Raw genomic sequence first — 15,591 nt, 5'->3', positions numbered from 1 at the left:
TATGAACATCTTTTATAATTATATAACCCCCTAGTTGACCGATGCGTTTAAAAAATGAAATATGCGTCTGCGAAATTTCTATCATTAACTAAATCGCTGATCAAATACCAAACAACAACAAAAACAGCTACATGTGAATAATCGTAGTGCTTAACGTAATCTTAAATCACTAACGACAAATTCGCCATCACCAAGATGTTGGGTGTTACCGACACGTCTGACGATAAACTGTTTAGAATCTTTTATGTAATCAACTATAGTGACGGAGGTGTTGAAAACAATAATCTTATGAGCATGATTGTTTTCATATTTCAACCACTGCAATATCATTCTGATGGCCCCCCCATGGCTGACTAGCGCTAAATTCTTCACACCGTCCTTAGATGCCTCGGCGACCTGTTCTTCAATACATCCGGTTAATCTAGCAACAAAATCGTCTGTCTTTTCACCAAAATTTCTGAAGGATCCCTCACCATGTTTATCAGCGTACTTTTCGGCCTCAGTGATTTGCATACCTTCGATAACGCCCATGTAACGTTCCCTTAAGCCTGAGGTATAAGAAGTGGGTATACTATTTTGCTTGGAGTGTTCCAAAACCAGAGAAGTAGTCTGTTTGCACCTTTTCAAATCACTACTTACAACCTTATCAAAATGAACACCTCTTGAATGCAAATAATGTCCCAATTTAGCGGCTTGTTCTTCCCCAGTGAGGTTGATCGAAGTATCTTTATGACCTTGTAAAATTTTTTTTACGTTATGTTCTGTTTGTCCATGTCTAATAATGAATAATCTTACGACGTTGCTATCATCATTATCGCTGTAGTAAGGTATTTCCTTAGTCATTCTTGTTTATTAATATATTACTGAGTGTGTATGTAGCTTTGAATCTTCCAATTCTTTTGATTTAACGATAAAACACCAATTCAAACCCAGAAAAAACAACGTTATTCTTCAATTTGTCTCAATCTGGAAAGGATAGAGCAATCAATTAATAACTTGACTTTCCCATTATATTATTATCGCAGAAAAAAAAACGAAAAAACTAGAGGAAAACCCGCTATGGAAAAAGAAAAGGTTATTGTTACCGGTAGGAAGTCATTGGTGGGCACAAGGTAAAACGCTCGAGCTAGCACTACTAGAAAGAAGAACAAAGGAAGAAATAGCAAACAAAATGCAGAATGAACCAATGTTTCAGGTTCAGGTTGACGAATCTGAAGATAGTGAATGGAACGACATCTTAAGAGCGAAGGGTGTAATACCAGAACGTGCTCCTTCGCCAACAGGACAACTGGAAGAAGCATTAGAAGAAGCACTCGCAAAGCAGCATGAAAATAGATTAGAGGACAAGGGCTTATCAGATTTAGAAGAATTAGAAGACGATGAGGATGATGATTTTTTAGAAGCTTATAAGATGAAAAGACTAAATGAAATTCGAAAATTACAAGAACGGTCCAAATTTGGCGACGTTTACTTCATTAATAAACCTGAATACAACAAAGAAGTCACATTGGCCAGCCAAGGGAAAACACATGAAAGTTCACCAACTGATGAAAATGGCAAGAAGGATGAGGGCGGTGTCTACGTGTTCGTTCATCTCTCACTCCAAAGTAAATTGCAAAGTAGAATTCTTTCGCACCTCTTCCAATCTGCAGCATCTAAATTTAAAGAAATAAAGTTCGTAGAGATACCTGCCAACAGGGCAATTGAAAACTACCCAGAATCCAATTGTCCTACTTTAATTGTGTATTACCAGGGTGAAGTGATCAAAAACATGATAACATTATTAGAACTGGGCGGTAATAATTCTAAAATGAAAGATTTTGAGAGTTTCATGGTTAAAGTTGGTGCTGTGACAGAAAGAGACAGCAGACTGATCATGAATCAAGATGACGCAGAATCAAGGGAAGAGAGGCAGTTGCATTTCGCTAAAAAAAATTCAATTAGGTCAGGAATCGGAGGCAAGTTTGATGTTGGTATAGGTAATGATGATGATAACATTAACGATGATGACGATGGTTTTTTCGACTAAATAGTGCGTATTTTGTTTATTTGCGCTCATATTGGAGTCAGTACTCTCATTGATTGATAAATGTATAAGTAGATAAACAGCGCATTTTATCATTGTATCTTTTCTAAATGTCTACGTAAGCAATCATAAGATGGCGTGGTGTAATCGAATATCACTGCAGATACCAAAAAAAAAGCAAAAATGTTGTCATGGTAACCAACACAAGCTTCATGAGAAAACATGATGTGTACTCTTGGCACACACATGCAATGGCTAATTTATCGATTCCACGAAGGCATACTGGTTTTGTCAAACTCAAGTTGCTTATTTGAACTACTGTAACTGTCGCCACTGATCACAGCTTGATGCTTTTTCGCCTTGCTTGCAAAGAATATGAAATTAATTTTTTCAAGTTCTGAATATAAGGACACTTTGCGTGCAGTCCTACAAAACTAGCTCACTCAGTTGATGCATATTTAGAATAAAGCGTGCCATAAACGCCAACAAAATTAAAAGTATGAGTGTCAAAAAAAATGTTTTAATGCTACATGGGTTTGTTCAATCTGATAAGATATTTTCTGCCAAGACAGGAGGATTACGGAAAAATTTGAAAAAGTTGGGTTATGATTTACATTATCCTTGCGCTCCACATTCAATTGATAAAAAGGCACTATTTCAGTCAGAGGCTGAAAAGGGCAGAGATGCAGCCAAAGAATTCAACACGTCAGCGACCCTCGACGAAGTATATGGATGGTTCTTTAGAAAGCCGGATTCTTCCAATTCATTTGAAATAGATCAAAAGGTATTCAACTATTTGCATAATTACGTGCTAGAAAATGGACCGTTTGATGGTGTCATTGGGTTCAGCCAAGGCGCGGGACTTGGTGGTTACTTAGTCACTGATTTCAATAAAATATTGAATCTTACCGAAAAACAGCAACCTGCTTTAAAGTTTTTCATCTCTTTTAGTGGGTTTAAGCTAGAAGATAAAGCATATCAAGGAAGTTATGATAAAGCCATTGAAATACCTTCTTTACATGTAAGGGGGGAATTGGATGCCGTCGTTGCTGAATCTAGAATAATGGCTTTGTACGATTCATGGCCCCAAAATAAAAGAACGTTATTAGTTCATCCTGGTGCCCATTTTGTCCCAAACTCGAAACAATTTGTGTCTCAAGTTTGCAATTGGGTTCAAGTAACAATCAACAAAGATGATCAAGAGCAAGACGACCTGCCTGAAGCGGAACAGGAACAATTCGACAGGCCTCAATTGGACGATGATTTATTGGATATGATCGATTCCTTAGGTAGGTTGTAAGTATATAGATAGATTTATACGTAAGTTCAACATTGTATCCAAAAACAAGAACAAAGAATGATGGAAGTGTATTTTTTTGGGCTAAGTAACACTTGCTTTTTTATGTCTGGTTTATATCTCCTGTTGAAGGAAGAATTTTTCGCGGCACACGAGGAATTTGACATAAGAATTCCTTTATCTGACAGAATTACTATGATATAAGAGATTCTTGACGGTGCTATAAAAGGAATAATAGCCAAGATCGATTGCAAATGATCACGGGGTTAGAATCCATAATTTTTTCTGAACAAAAACGCTGTGATTAGGCAGCAAAAAGGACGTATACAGCGAAATGCAAATGAGTACGAATACAGAAATCATAAAAAATAATGATCTGCAAGGCCTGGTCGATAATAAGAGGAAGCTGGTCAATGAAATAAGAGAATTCGAAAAGTCCATCAAGCCTATAGAGTTTGAATCATATCAGGATTATTTTCTAATAAAAACATTTAAAAAAGGAATATCTGCGAGTGGTCATGTGGATATTGATAGCCTAAGAAATAAAGAATATGGAATTTATTATAAGAAAATCAAAAAGAACTCTGCACAAGATGTTGGTGTGCCTATTCCATCGAATCCCTCATCGTCCTCTTCTTCTACCAGATCAAGCTCGTCAATTGACATTAGTGACACGGAATATTCAGGTGATAATAATCCTGTTACGGCTGGTGATAATGCGACCGGACGAAGAAGACGGACCAGATCTCAAGTAACCCAAAGGGAAAACAGTGTACCAATTTCTTTACCCTCAATTCGTGAGGCTAAAGCCGATGATGACGATGGAGCCATTTCAGAGATAAATAGTAGCGAATTACCCTTTCCTATTCCAATTTCAGAGGTTGACAACCTCGATATTGCTTCAGATATTACTGAAAGGGATGGTGTCAGAAGAAGATCATCAAGAATATCGGAAAGAGACAAAAGACGTTCGCAATCTAGGCTGGAGTCTGAAGAAGATGAAGAAGGCGACGAACATGACATGGATGAAGGGGAGACAAAAATTCAGGATCTTTATGAAAGCTTGGTGCCCAAAATTTTGGAGCCACGTAGGAGATCAGATTGGATTCTTCCTCCCAAGGCAAGGTACACGCCTGAGAAGCAAATGAGGACCAAACCATCGTTCAAGAGTATAAAGATAAACGAACTTGTCGGGAATAAAAGGATACGAAGTATATTATCTAGATTTGAAGGTGGTGTTGCGGGTATACGCAAAAGAGATTGGGATTCTACCCAATAATCTGCTAAAAGAAATTCCGTAAAATAAATAAATAAATAAATAAATATGGAGGGCATTAGGCATCAGCATCATATATGGCGTTCGTATGATTCAATAGCAGTTAATAATGATCTGGCATCCGGTTTTGGACTGATAACATTGGAAATTATATTATTATTATCTAGGTATTTTTTAGTAGTAGGCCCAATGGATGCCACTCGCAACTTAGAATTTAATGGATGACCCTTACCACCTAAGTACTGAGTGATTTCCTTAGTACCTTGCGGACTGAAAACGACGATCCAATTCAAAGGCATTTCAGCTTCATTATGCGGTGTCATAGCCTGCAATAATCTTGGGAGACTATCATCCAAATCTTCGGTTTTGTAAGTAACCACTTCTCTTACTTTTATACCCTTGCTATATAATTTCTTTGGGATGATGTCCCTCCTAATTTCACCAACGAGAAATAAGAGCTCATTGGGCGGTGGATTATCGACATTTGTAGCTAGGTCGTTAATGATAATATCTGCGAGGATTGAACCGTTGCCAGCATCTTCTCCACCTTTAATATTGATGAAACCTGATCTTCTGATGAAATCAGCAGTGGCGGGACCCACTGTATAAACTGTTTTACTAAATAATTTAACTTTTTGTTCGTTTGTTAACGAAGGAATGATTGCCTCATTGAGAGACTCGACTGACCTTTGAGATGTAATGATGATGTAATCGATCGTATCCAGATAGTTTGGAATGCTGTTCAAAACACTTTTAAAGTCTTGTGTGACATGAGTATGTCTAATGAGTGGTATGAATACTGGTTCGAATGCCTTACTCCTAAACTCCAATTCGTATTTATCAATGGGAACAGTTTTATTCTTTAGCAGAATTACCCTGGTTTTCTTCCCGCTGGACATCTCTTCAAACAGACTCCAATTCACTACTGAGCTCTTACCTTGTGACTTCAAGACTCACTACTCAGTTGAAAGACACGCTCAGTACCAAATTCGGCTGCGAGGCAACTAACGCCTTTAAACAGGTAGGTAAGGAACAATACCGAAAGGCCATCTCCGATGTTTCGAAGATTGGCAAATGTATATATTATGTATGCAATATAGGCAAGATGATAACGAAGTAGAGATATGTACACCTAGAGCGAACCAATGATAATTTGTTTTCTTAATGAAGAAAGTATTAAAACTGGATTAGATTTCAATAATGAAAAGCTAGGAATAAAAGAGATTGGTCTACTTCCAGCCATTTGCGCTTTACATAGACATATGGAGGCGTGATGTCTTAAGCATGGTAATCCGGAAGATCAGTTTATTGAATGATGGTTCTATTTAAAATGAAATCTAAAGATAAACCCTAGTCATAATCAAGTGGGTTGTGTTAAAATACAAGCACCTTTTATACTCTCGCAGCGTCAGTGGCGCGTTGTGAAAAATTTTCACTTTTTCTCAGGGCTTTTACCCAACTGCCGACAAATAAAAGCCGTATTTAAGGAATGTGATTAGTTTACTTTCCAATGCTTTCTCTTTTTTGTAGGGTATCCAAAAAAACTGAAGCAAAATTAGGCCATGAGTTCCCGTTAACGTCAACCTCCTTCTCTTCCGTAAGAACGGTTTTCGATGTTTGATGGGCGTTGCTTCAGCACGTTCGACTCATGGCAGATAAATTTATTAGAAAGATGTATCTCCAGCTGTTGATCTTAGAGGGGGAAGCCTTTCTCTTTCACCTCGCATTTTAAAAAATCTGATACAGTTGGTCATGATTCGTTCTACATTCCGTTTTCTTCTTATATAGCTATGCTCTGTCGTAGGTTCATCGCACAACGTACTATGAGAAGTGACAAAAGAGTAAAACTGTTTACTAAAAAATGATATTGAAAATTTATACATAATACATATACCGCTGAGTGGAAAAAGGATGAGCGAAGAGCTTATGCTTCCTCATCCTCATCCTCATCTTCACTTTCCAAAGCAGCGAATGCATTGAAACCTAGAATTGGTTTATCCGCAACGATATCTCTGGTATCAGCAGGTCTATTGGAAGAAATATTCTTGTTGTTTGGCCTGACTTTTAAGGTTTCTTGGGCAATGGTAACAGCTGGAGCAGTGGAGACCGGAGTAGTTTCTACTTCGTCTTCATCTTCTTCCCCACTGCCTTTCTTCTTGGCTTCAAATGTGCACCAACCATCAGAATCGGTTGTAACCTTAGGCTTGTTGTGCTTGATCTTTGGTCTGCCGTGATGGTGGGAAGATCTTCTACGACCGAAGTGGCCAGCATGGTGAGTGCTAAACTCTTCCTCTTTCAAGTGTTGCAATTGCTTAACTTTTTCAATGATGGCTTTGAATTCCACCGCATCGAAATTAACCTCCAAGGTAATACTTGGCTTCAGTTGAAAAAGTTCGTCAATAGTATACTTGATCATGTCGTCTCCGTAAATAAAAGCTCTTGATCCTATCTGCCTATCAGGACTCAAACAGCGTCTATTACAAAAAAGAGTTTTCTACGCCAACTTACTTCTTTGCCAATTTTTCATCACTCTTCGTCAAAGAAAAGACAAACTCGAGTGGCATCGCTACCCGGCTTTGTTTCTTATTATAATAAAGCTGATTAATACGTGGTATACTGTTGCAGGGATAAGGTTGATGTCTTTGGGGAGAACCCGGTGGTCCAAGATGAGTGAGTTGCTCGGTATCCCACTTAAACGGACTTTGGATGTAGACTTTGCCGCAGAGCTGTCAAAATTAATCGACTCCACCTCCTTTCAAACTGCATCCTTTTTCCAATCTGATATATCAAAAGTTGCTGCTGCAAGGAACAATGCTATCACCCCCGATATATCAATCAATGGGCTTGATGCGCTGAAAACATACTATGCGATGCTGCTGCAATTGGAGAGGAAATTCCCTGATAATCAGATTGAATTTACGTGGTTTCAAACTCTGTCACAGAAATCACTTGGATGCAGTCAGTATTCATTACAGTGGGAAAAACTAACCATTATTTATAACATTGGATGCATGTATTCACTGCTGGCTTTGGATAGCAACAATGATTCAGTAGAGTCTCTGAAAACATCGTGTCTCTATTTCCAGAATAGTGCCGGGTGCTTTAAGTACGTAATGAAACATCAAACAAATCTCAAGACGATGCCAGTGATGGATAATTCGACCGCAGACGCCTTAGCTTCGCTGATGCTAGCACAAGCCCAGGAATGCTTTTGGTTTAAAGCCGTACAGGATAAACATAAAGATTCCTTGATCGCAAAATTGTCACAACAGATCGTGGACTTTTACAGTGAAGCCATCAGTGAGGCTCAAAGGGGTAAACTCATTAGGAATGACTGGATCAATCACTTGAAGGCGAAAAAGGCTTATTTCAGTGCGGTGACTAGTTACAGAATGTCCTTATCCTTTAATGAAAAGAAGCAGTTCGGAAGTATGGTGAAAGCATTACAAAAGGCGCTGCAATTTGTTAATGATTCGACGCTATCTTCACAAGCTAAGTTCAAAACGGTCATCGAATCTACTCTGAAAGAAGCTCAAAGAGATAATGATTTCATTTACTTGCAACAACTTCCTTCGGAACTACCAAAAATCAAACCCGCTCTCATGGTTAAGCCATCTTCCATCGTAACATTATTACCTTCGATTGAGAATAGTGATCAGTTGTTCAAAGACTTAATTCCAGTAGAAGTAATGGACTACTGTACAGCATATAACGAAAGACAAGATAAATACATTGAACAACGTGTAACAAACCCTCTCATTTCCTTGAATAAATTATTAAAAGAGTCCATGACTACCTTTCAAATACCGCAAGAACTTATAACAATCAGTGAAGCAGAATTAGTTCAGTATGAGGCATTGCTTGATAATCTCCATGTGAACAACAAGAATATACAGTCTGAACTGGGAAAAGCTGAGCAAGTCTTGAAGGAAGAGGCATTAAGTGACAAGCAACTCCGACTAAAACACGGGACTTTGCATTGGACTCTACCAGAATCTTCAACCGTCAACGCAACATATTATGAAAAATTGAAAAAGCTAAAAGAGTATCTTGATCAAGGTAGTGCGATTGACAAGCAAACAGATGAGTTGTTCCAAAGTATTGACAAAAAATTGATAACATCAGAGATTAAATTACCGGAACCCAACGATTCCTTGACAAATATGATTAAAAAAGTCATACAGGAGAGAAACGCATATAGCGAGAAAACTAAGCGCAAATCCCTTGAATATAGAATACTTCCAAAGATAATTTCATCGTACAAAAAAAGTGGCATAGCCAACTTTGAAGCTGTTTTTACTGGTCATTTAAAGTACTTCGATGAAGATTTGAGATACGTTAACAGTACGAAGCAGGAAAATGCCAAGCTAATCAAGGAAATTGAGCTAAATGAAGAAAATAAAACTTCTGAGAGTGGAGTTGAGGCGAAAAAAATGGAAAGAATAGATCCCAGAGAATTGTATATCGAAGATTTGAAATATTCCTATAAGTTGCTCGATGAGGTCAAAGAGAATCTAAACGATGGTACCGCGTTTTACGAAAATTTAATCAATTCCACAAGTAACTTTTACAATGAGGTTCAGGAATACGATGCAGCAAGAAGAATGGAGAAAGTCCAACTTGACGAAAGCTTAGTATCCGAAGCGCGATAATGTGTATGCCTTCATCCACCTGTAGAGTGCACCTTTTCACATTTGATCTTCGGGCTAGTTTTACATATGTAGATATATACGTTCGAATAAATTCCATTTTTTTAGCATTCCTACTCAACTGTTTCCTTTTTGTGTATTTTCCATTTTTCAAAGTCAGCTTGCCGAGCACTTCTCTTCAGGTTAGATTTATGTCTTCTGCTGCACAAATGAATATTCCAGTATTTTTCACCGATAGCTACTAAACTCTTACCGTCTGTGTTACGACAGACATTGCAAGTAAAATGTGTCCAGTCGTCCAGTTTTTTCATCGTAGTTTCGCCTTCGGATAACAATTCCCGCAGTCCTTCCGGTGCTCTTTCCTGCCTTATCGGCAAGTCGTTTATGAAGTCTTCAGAAATGGCGATTGCTCTTTGGGAAGCAGTGATGTCCCATTGGGAAAGGTCGGTGGCATCTAGCAAGTAAAGGTCGCCTTTGATATCGGGTATTAGCATTTTCTTGATCCATTTCACCTGCCTTTTCGCGTATTGTCGTGTTCTTGTTTTCATTCTTTCTATGCAATCTCCTAATTTGACTGTGTGATCATTGGATTTGCTGTTTAGCCATGGCAAGAATTCTTTGAAGCCGATAACTTGCCAAACACCGTTCTCGCACTGTTCCGGGGTGAAATTATTTTGCTTGTAGTATTCATATAATTGTTCGATTTCCTGCAAGGCGCCCCTTTCTAGCATTACATCCACGCGATCGTCCAGCCTCTGGAAAAGTGGTTCGGGCTTGCTGTATAACCATAGAAATAGGGTATCATACTTCAACGTAATTTCTTGTTCTTTGAATGTTTCGCTTGGTTTTTTGCCCGTTTTATAGTAGATTTCCAGCATCCTTTGTACTCTTCTATAGTCATTAGGATGATATTTGTTCGCAATATCCGGATCACATTTTACAAGAGTTTTATAAACGGTCTCAGGGTCATTCGATTGCAAAATGTCCAGCTGTTCCTCCGTGAGCTTACGCTCTGACGACTGCGTATCTACTTTTTTATTGAAAAGAGTCTGCAAGTAATAATGTGTCCCCCCTACGACGATGGGTATTTTACCTCTTTGATGGATATCTTCAATGGCCTCGATGCATTCAGTCTCAAAACGATGCGAATAATATTCTTCGGACCAATCGACATGGTTCATGACGTGATGAGGAACGCCCTCCCTCTCTGAAATCGGATGCTTATTCGTTATAATGGGTATATCTTTGTAAACTTGCATAGAATCTGAATTGATGACTTCACCGTTGAATTTTTGAGCTAACTGTATGGACAATTGGGACTTTCCCACTCCCGTGGTACCAGCAATGACTATAACTTTAGGCATATTTAAACAACCCTTGAGTGTCCCTCTCAGCATGGAGATGCAAACCTACCTACGAAGAATATATATGTATAGCATTTATTTACCAAGCCATATAGACCTCGCCAGATTTTCTTTCTGTCTTTTTTCTTTTTTCTTTTCACTTGACATCTGAGTTTTCTTTTTTTCGTTTGTTCCAGTTTTCTTCCGATGAGCGAGAAGAAAAGCGTACGATTTCATATGATTCAGTAATTAACAGCAAATATTGTAGTACGCTCGAGGAGCAAGAACTCAGTTTATGTTATTCTGATTGAAACTTATGCGAAAAAAATCGGTTTATGTTTTTCCGATAATATCGTCATTTCATTTCAATGTATATAGTGAACGTGATAGAGATTTCCCAAACAGTCACAAACGTAGGACCTCCGCTTTCATGAATAGTTACTCGAATTATATACGTTTGAGATTCCAAGTTAAAGTACTTGATCTCTTTTTCCTTCTATTCACTTTTCTCTACTGTACAAGATAGTTGTCACGGCGGCTGTTCTTGTGGTAACTACGGAGTTTCGGACCGGAAGCTAAGAAAAGCAAAGAAGCGAACTGAGAGGGAATCCTGAAAAATGTTGGGGTAAGTCCTCCCCTGATGGATTCGAGATATAAAAAGGTACAGCGGGTGGCGTTTCGTTTCCACGTCCTTATGCTACTACAGGAACACAAGCCACAAGCCACAAGCCACAAGCCATAGAAAAGAAAAGAAAGAAAAGAATTAACTGCTGTTTATATCTTCCATCCAACATGTTTTAGCTCGAGCGTATATGTTTTTTTGCGGTTGTCGCTATCGCCGGCTTCCACGGATCCAAATAATAGGGCCGTACCGGTGTACCGGGTCTAGAGGTGCTTATGGCCGACGGATCACCCGCACCGGACAACTTGTCTATCGCCGAGATAATAGGCCTCCGTGCGGTTCCGTCTTGAGAGAACTGCAGGGGTCCAATTAAAAGCCCCGGACGGCTCACCTTAAATCCGCGTTGTGACGCTATAATGCCAAAGAAGGGAAGAACTGGAATGATTGCATACTCGCACTCGTGCTCGCAGGCTTATAGCTCTTACCGCTGTCGATGCTATCCCAGGCACTTGAACATATATATATTCCTCTGTATGGAAGAGTATATATCGTAGATTCGTTCTATCTGACACATTGTTTCTGTTCAATTTGTTCTCGCAAATCAGAAAAGAACAATATTTTACACACACACACACGCATACACAATATATATACGTATATCTGAATAATTATCATAAATGTCTTCTCCTTTGGCAGAAACAGAGTCTGATTCAGGACTTCATACACACACACCCCGGGTTTCAAAAACCTCGGAGATCAATAGACAGAACAAAAGCAACCTAGATTCGTTATCTTCCTCGACAGGCTCGATAATAGAGGACGAGAAAAGGTCGAACTCAAATGGAGATTCGAGCGATACTACAAACGGTGAGCCAGTTGATCCGAAAGATCTTGATTGGGATGGCCCCGATGACCCCGATAACCCGCATAATTGGCCCTCCTGGAAGAAATGGTATGCTACTATGATTTCCGCCTTCCTTTGTTTGGTCGTTACAATGGGTAGCTCTCTTTACGTCTCATCCGTGCCGGAATTGGTGGCAAGATATCATGTCAACCAGACTTTGGCTCTTGCTGGGTTGACTTTCTATCTTCTAGGTCTATCGACCGTTATTGGCGCTCCATTAAGCGAAGTGTTTGGCCGTAAACCCATCTATTTGTTTTCCTTGCCCCTGTCAATGCTTTTCACCATGGGTGTAGGTTTGTCTAACGGCCACATGAGAATAATCCTGCCCTTGAGATTTTTATCGGGCGTCTTTGCGTCTCCAGCCTTATCCGTTGGTTCCGGTACCATCCTGGATATTTTTGATGTCGATCAAGTCTCCGTTGCCATGACATACTTTGTCCTATCACCATTTTTAGGTCCTGTTCTGTCACCTATTATGGCAGGGTTCGCCACTCAAGCTGAAGGCTGGCGTTGGTCGGAATGGATTCAATTGATTGCTGGTGGGATAATTCTACCGTTTATTGCTGTTATGCCGGAGACTCACAAAGGTATAATCTTAAGAAAGCGTGCCAAGAAGAGAAATATGGTTCTGAAGAAATTCACTAGGAAGGACCAGAAAGAATTCTTGAAAACCACTGTCACTGTTACAATTTTAAGGCCAATGAAAATGCTTGTTGCCGAGCCAATCGTTTTTGTTTTCAGTGTTTATGTCGCTTTCATCTTCGCCATTTTATTTGGCTTTTTCGAGGCATATGCTGTGATCTATCGTGGTGTTTACCACATGAGTATAGGTGTGTCGGGGTTACCATTTATTGGCATTGGTGTCGGTTTATGGATAGCTGCTTTCTTCTACCTTTACATCGATAGGAAATACCTTTTCCCAAAACCACCCAGTGGCACTCCAGCGCTAGAGGAAAATGAAAGAACTTCTAAAAGAACAGCTCCTTACAGGGGTGCAAGAGATCCTAACACCGGTAAATTGCTACCAATTGTTCCGGAAAAATTCCTAATTGCTTGTAAATTTGGTTCTGTAGCATTGCCTATCGGCCTGTTTTGGCAAGCATGGACAGCTAGACCAGATGTTCACTGGATGGCTCCAGTTGCTGCTGGTGTGCCATTTGGTTTTGGTTTAATCTTAATTTTTTTCAGTGTTTTGATGTACTTCTCTACATGCTATCCGCCATTAACTGTCGCGTCATGTTTAGCTGCTAACAATTTATTGAGATACGTTATGAGTAGTGTTTTCCCACTGTTCACTATTCAAATGTACACCAAGATGAAGATCAAGTGGGCAAGCACCTTGTTTGCTTTACTTTGTGTTGTAATGATTCCGATTCCTTGGATTTTTGAAAAATGGGGGAGTAAATTAAGACACAAGTCACAATTTGGTTATGCCGCCATGCAAAAAGAAGCTGAGATTGAAGGAGACATAGATGACACGAACACTGTCGGGGGTGAACTAAACTTGACGAGAATGACCACGCTGAGAACTATGGAAACAGATCTTTCGACCGGGGAAAAGGCAGGTGAAAGATTATCGTTGCGCAGGACTCATACACAGCCAGTCTCCGCCTCATTTGCTCGTGAGGAAGAACCAAATCAACGAATCCGTAACGAACCTATTTCTAATAGTTTATACTCAACTGTCAAGGATACCGAGGATGGTTATTCATATACGGAGATGGCCGCTGATGCTTCTGGTAGAATCGTTTGAAAACATTCTAGAAGGCAAAGGCACGACTGCATATATTCAAATACTAAACTGGTGAGGGGCTAGATACGGTTTACCCACTCAGTTTTTATAGAAGTTTCATACAAGTATACATTATAAATTATTATACGAATGTTTTTTTTCCCCAATAACAAACGATATTGTTTTTCCCAAAAATGAAGGAATTTAATTATAGAAAAAAGTACGAATGTTCTCGAAATCAAGTCTATTCTAAGTACATTGTATATTATTTTACATAAAGATGGGGGCGAACTTTTCAATTTTTGAAAATGTTGTCTCCTTTATTTATTTGAATCTTTTTGTCCTGGCCAGCACTGATAATACCCACTTTTTCAGCCCATCTGACCGCGAAAACACCATCATTGACACCTTTTTGAACTGATTTGTCTTCTCTCGTGATCGTGTACATTGGAGAGGTGGATCTGACATCCCATACTTTCACTGTCCCATCATGAGAACCTGAGCACAAAATATACTCGTTCTCAGGACAAGTGTCCAACGAAGAGACGAGGTTTTTATGGCCAATTAGTTGTTGCTGTGTGACTTTAGAAGATGCCCCCAAACGTGGATCATGCAATGTGATATGTCTGGCGCTGGATCCGCATGCCAACAAGTTCAAAGAAGGCAGTTGTGCGATAGAGAGTAACGAATACGAGGTGACTCTTGTGTCTATACACCTTGCGGTGACCAAATCCCATGTTTTAATGGTATGATCCTGCGACACCGAATAACCGACGGTGTCGTCAGTGAAATCAAAGATCACTTGTTCTACGGGGGCGGTATGGGACTCTAATAGAGATAATGGGGCACGTCTCCTGATGGTGCCGTCTTTCATGGTTAGCTTTCTTCTTTTCCTCGCAGCGGTGGATATTTTATTATTTGGGTTACGTATGTCTTCTAATGGATCTACGATGGTCATTTCCTTATAAATAGTGGACCAGAACCCAATAGAGTTATCGTAAGATGCAGATAGTATTTTAGAGTTGCTTGAAACATCGATAGAGACGACTGGGGCCTTATGACCTTCCAAGATAGCCAGAGTCTTACCGTCTTCGATATTAACTTCATCATCGTCGTCGTCTTCCTGTGCCTCTTGTTGCAGAGTTGATTTCAGATCGTCATTTTTGGTCTTCCATAATCTCAATGTACGGTCGTTACCGGCTGAAACCAATCTCGTATTTGAGATGTATTTGACTGCACGAATAGGACCAGAATGGCCACTATATTGCTTTTGCACGTTACCTGATAAGTTCCAAGTACGAACGATACCATCATAAGAACCACTGATGATATGTTTGGAATCGTCACCGACATCCAACGAGCTAACCCAGTCTTCATTGCTGAAGCTATTCAAAAAAGATGGTGGAAGAACAGCTCTGGTATATTCCACATTAAGCGAAGCTTCACTGGATAAACCTTTCTTGGTCAAATAATCATGCAATGATGTACGTAGTAACTCACCATCAATCAAAAAATCAAAGGGAACAGGTTTCTCTGAGCTCAACAAATGATTGACAACCTCAGACAACCCGTATCTCTTTAGCGAGATAGGTGCGTACATTGGAGCATCTTGAACGTGTAGTGCTTCATCTTTCTCACGAGTGAAAAATCTGATCTTGACCTGAGACTTATCTTCCGCCATAGTAAATCTGTATGGTTTTATATTGAAGAGGTCTCTAGAAGTTTATGTAACGTACTAAGCG

The 15,591-nt window shown here is 39.5% G+C and overlaps 10 protein-coding genes across 10 annotated transcripts; 5 read left to right on the top strand and 5 right to left on the bottom strand.

Annotated features, from left to right (window-relative positions):
- Window positions 1–150: 150 nt before the first annotated feature.
- SKDI15G4200 (phosphoglycerate mutase) lies at window positions 151–843 on the bottom strand (the record flags this gene model as incomplete). The annotated part of the gene is made up of 1 exon (XM_056231456.1): window positions 151–843. One exon carries the CDS (start codon window positions 841–843, stop codon window positions 151–153), a length of 693 nt encoding a protein of 230 aa, XP_056085273.1.
- Window positions 844–1,171: 328 nt separating this feature from the next.
- PLP2 (Plp2p) lies at window positions 1,172–2,029 on the top strand (the record flags this gene model as incomplete). Its single annotated transcript, XM_056231455.1, has 1 exon — window positions 1,172–2,029. One exon carries the CDS (start codon window positions 1,172–1,174, stop codon window positions 2,027–2,029), a length of 858 nt encoding a protein of 285 aa, XP_056085272.1.
- Window positions 2,030–2,525: 496 nt separating this feature from the next.
- Window positions 2,526–3,326, top strand: FSH3 (putative serine hydrolase; the record flags this gene model as incomplete). The annotated part of the gene is made up of 1 exon (XM_056231454.1): window positions 2,526–3,326. The coding sequence occupies one exon, from the start codon at window positions 2,526–2,528 to the stop codon at window positions 3,324–3,326; it is 801 nt and encodes a 266-aa protein (XP_056085271.1).
- A 337-nt stretch (window positions 3,327–3,663) lies between these two features.
- Window positions 3,664–4,602, top strand: RFM1 (Rfm1p; the record flags this gene model as incomplete). Its single annotated transcript, XM_056231453.1, has 1 exon — window positions 3,664–4,602. The coding sequence occupies one exon, from the start codon at window positions 3,664–3,666 to the stop codon at window positions 4,600–4,602; it is 939 nt and encodes a 312-aa protein (XP_056085270.1).
- Window positions 4,603–4,670: 68 nt separating this feature from the next.
- HEM4 (uroporphyrinogen-III synthase HEM4) lies at window positions 4,671–5,498 on the bottom strand (the record flags this gene model as incomplete). Its single annotated transcript, XM_056231452.1, has 1 exon — window positions 4,671–5,498. One exon carries the CDS (start codon window positions 5,496–5,498, stop codon window positions 4,671–4,673), a length of 828 nt encoding a protein of 275 aa, XP_056085269.1.
- Window positions 5,499–6,523: 1,025 nt separating this feature from the next.
- CAF20 (Caf20p) lies at window positions 6,524–7,015 on the bottom strand (the record flags this gene model as incomplete). Its single annotated transcript, XM_056231451.1, has 1 exon — window positions 6,524–7,015. One exon carries the CDS (start codon window positions 7,013–7,015, stop codon window positions 6,524–6,526), a length of 492 nt encoding a protein of 163 aa, XP_056085268.1.
- Window positions 7,016–7,265: 250 nt separating this feature from the next.
- On the top strand, window positions 7,266–9,251 carry RIM20 (Rim20p; the record flags this gene model as incomplete). Its single annotated transcript, XM_056231450.1, has 1 exon — window positions 7,266–9,251. The coding sequence occupies one exon, from the start codon at window positions 7,266–7,268 to the stop codon at window positions 9,249–9,251; it is 1,986 nt and encodes a 661-aa protein (XP_056085267.1).
- Window positions 9,252–9,361: 110 nt separating this feature from the next.
- MOD5 (tRNA dimethylallyltransferase) lies at window positions 9,362–10,645 on the bottom strand (the record flags this gene model as incomplete). Its single annotated transcript, XM_056231449.1, has 1 exon — window positions 9,362–10,645. The coding sequence occupies one exon, from the start codon at window positions 10,643–10,645 to the stop codon at window positions 9,362–9,364; it is 1,284 nt and encodes a 427-aa protein (XP_056085266.1).
- A 1,245-nt stretch (window positions 10,646–11,890) lies between these two features.
- TPO4 (Tpo4p) lies at window positions 11,891–13,870 on the top strand (the record flags this gene model as incomplete). The annotated part of the gene is made up of 1 exon (XM_056231447.1): window positions 11,891–13,870. One exon carries the CDS (start codon window positions 11,891–11,893, stop codon window positions 13,868–13,870), a length of 1,980 nt encoding a protein of 659 aa, XP_056085265.1.
- Window positions 13,871–14,144: 274 nt separating this feature from the next.
- Window positions 14,145–15,530, bottom strand: YTM1 (Ytm1p; the record flags this gene model as incomplete). Its single annotated transcript, XM_056231446.1, has 1 exon — window positions 14,145–15,530. One exon carries the CDS (start codon window positions 15,528–15,530, stop codon window positions 14,145–14,147), a length of 1,386 nt encoding a protein of 461 aa, XP_056085264.1.
- Between the last annotated feature and the right edge of the window lie 61 nt (window positions 15,531–15,591).

Source organism: Saccharomyces kudriavzevii (assembly GCF_947243775.1).
Source record: "Saccharomyces kudriavzevii IFO 1802 strain IFO1802 genome assembly, chromosome: 15".
NCBI classification, from domain to species: Eukaryota; Fungi; Ascomycota; class Saccharomycetes; order Saccharomycetales; family Saccharomycetaceae; genus Saccharomyces; species Saccharomyces kudriavzevii.
Note: the sequence above shows the minus strand (reverse complement) of the source record. Positions and strands in the feature narration are given on the sequence as shown.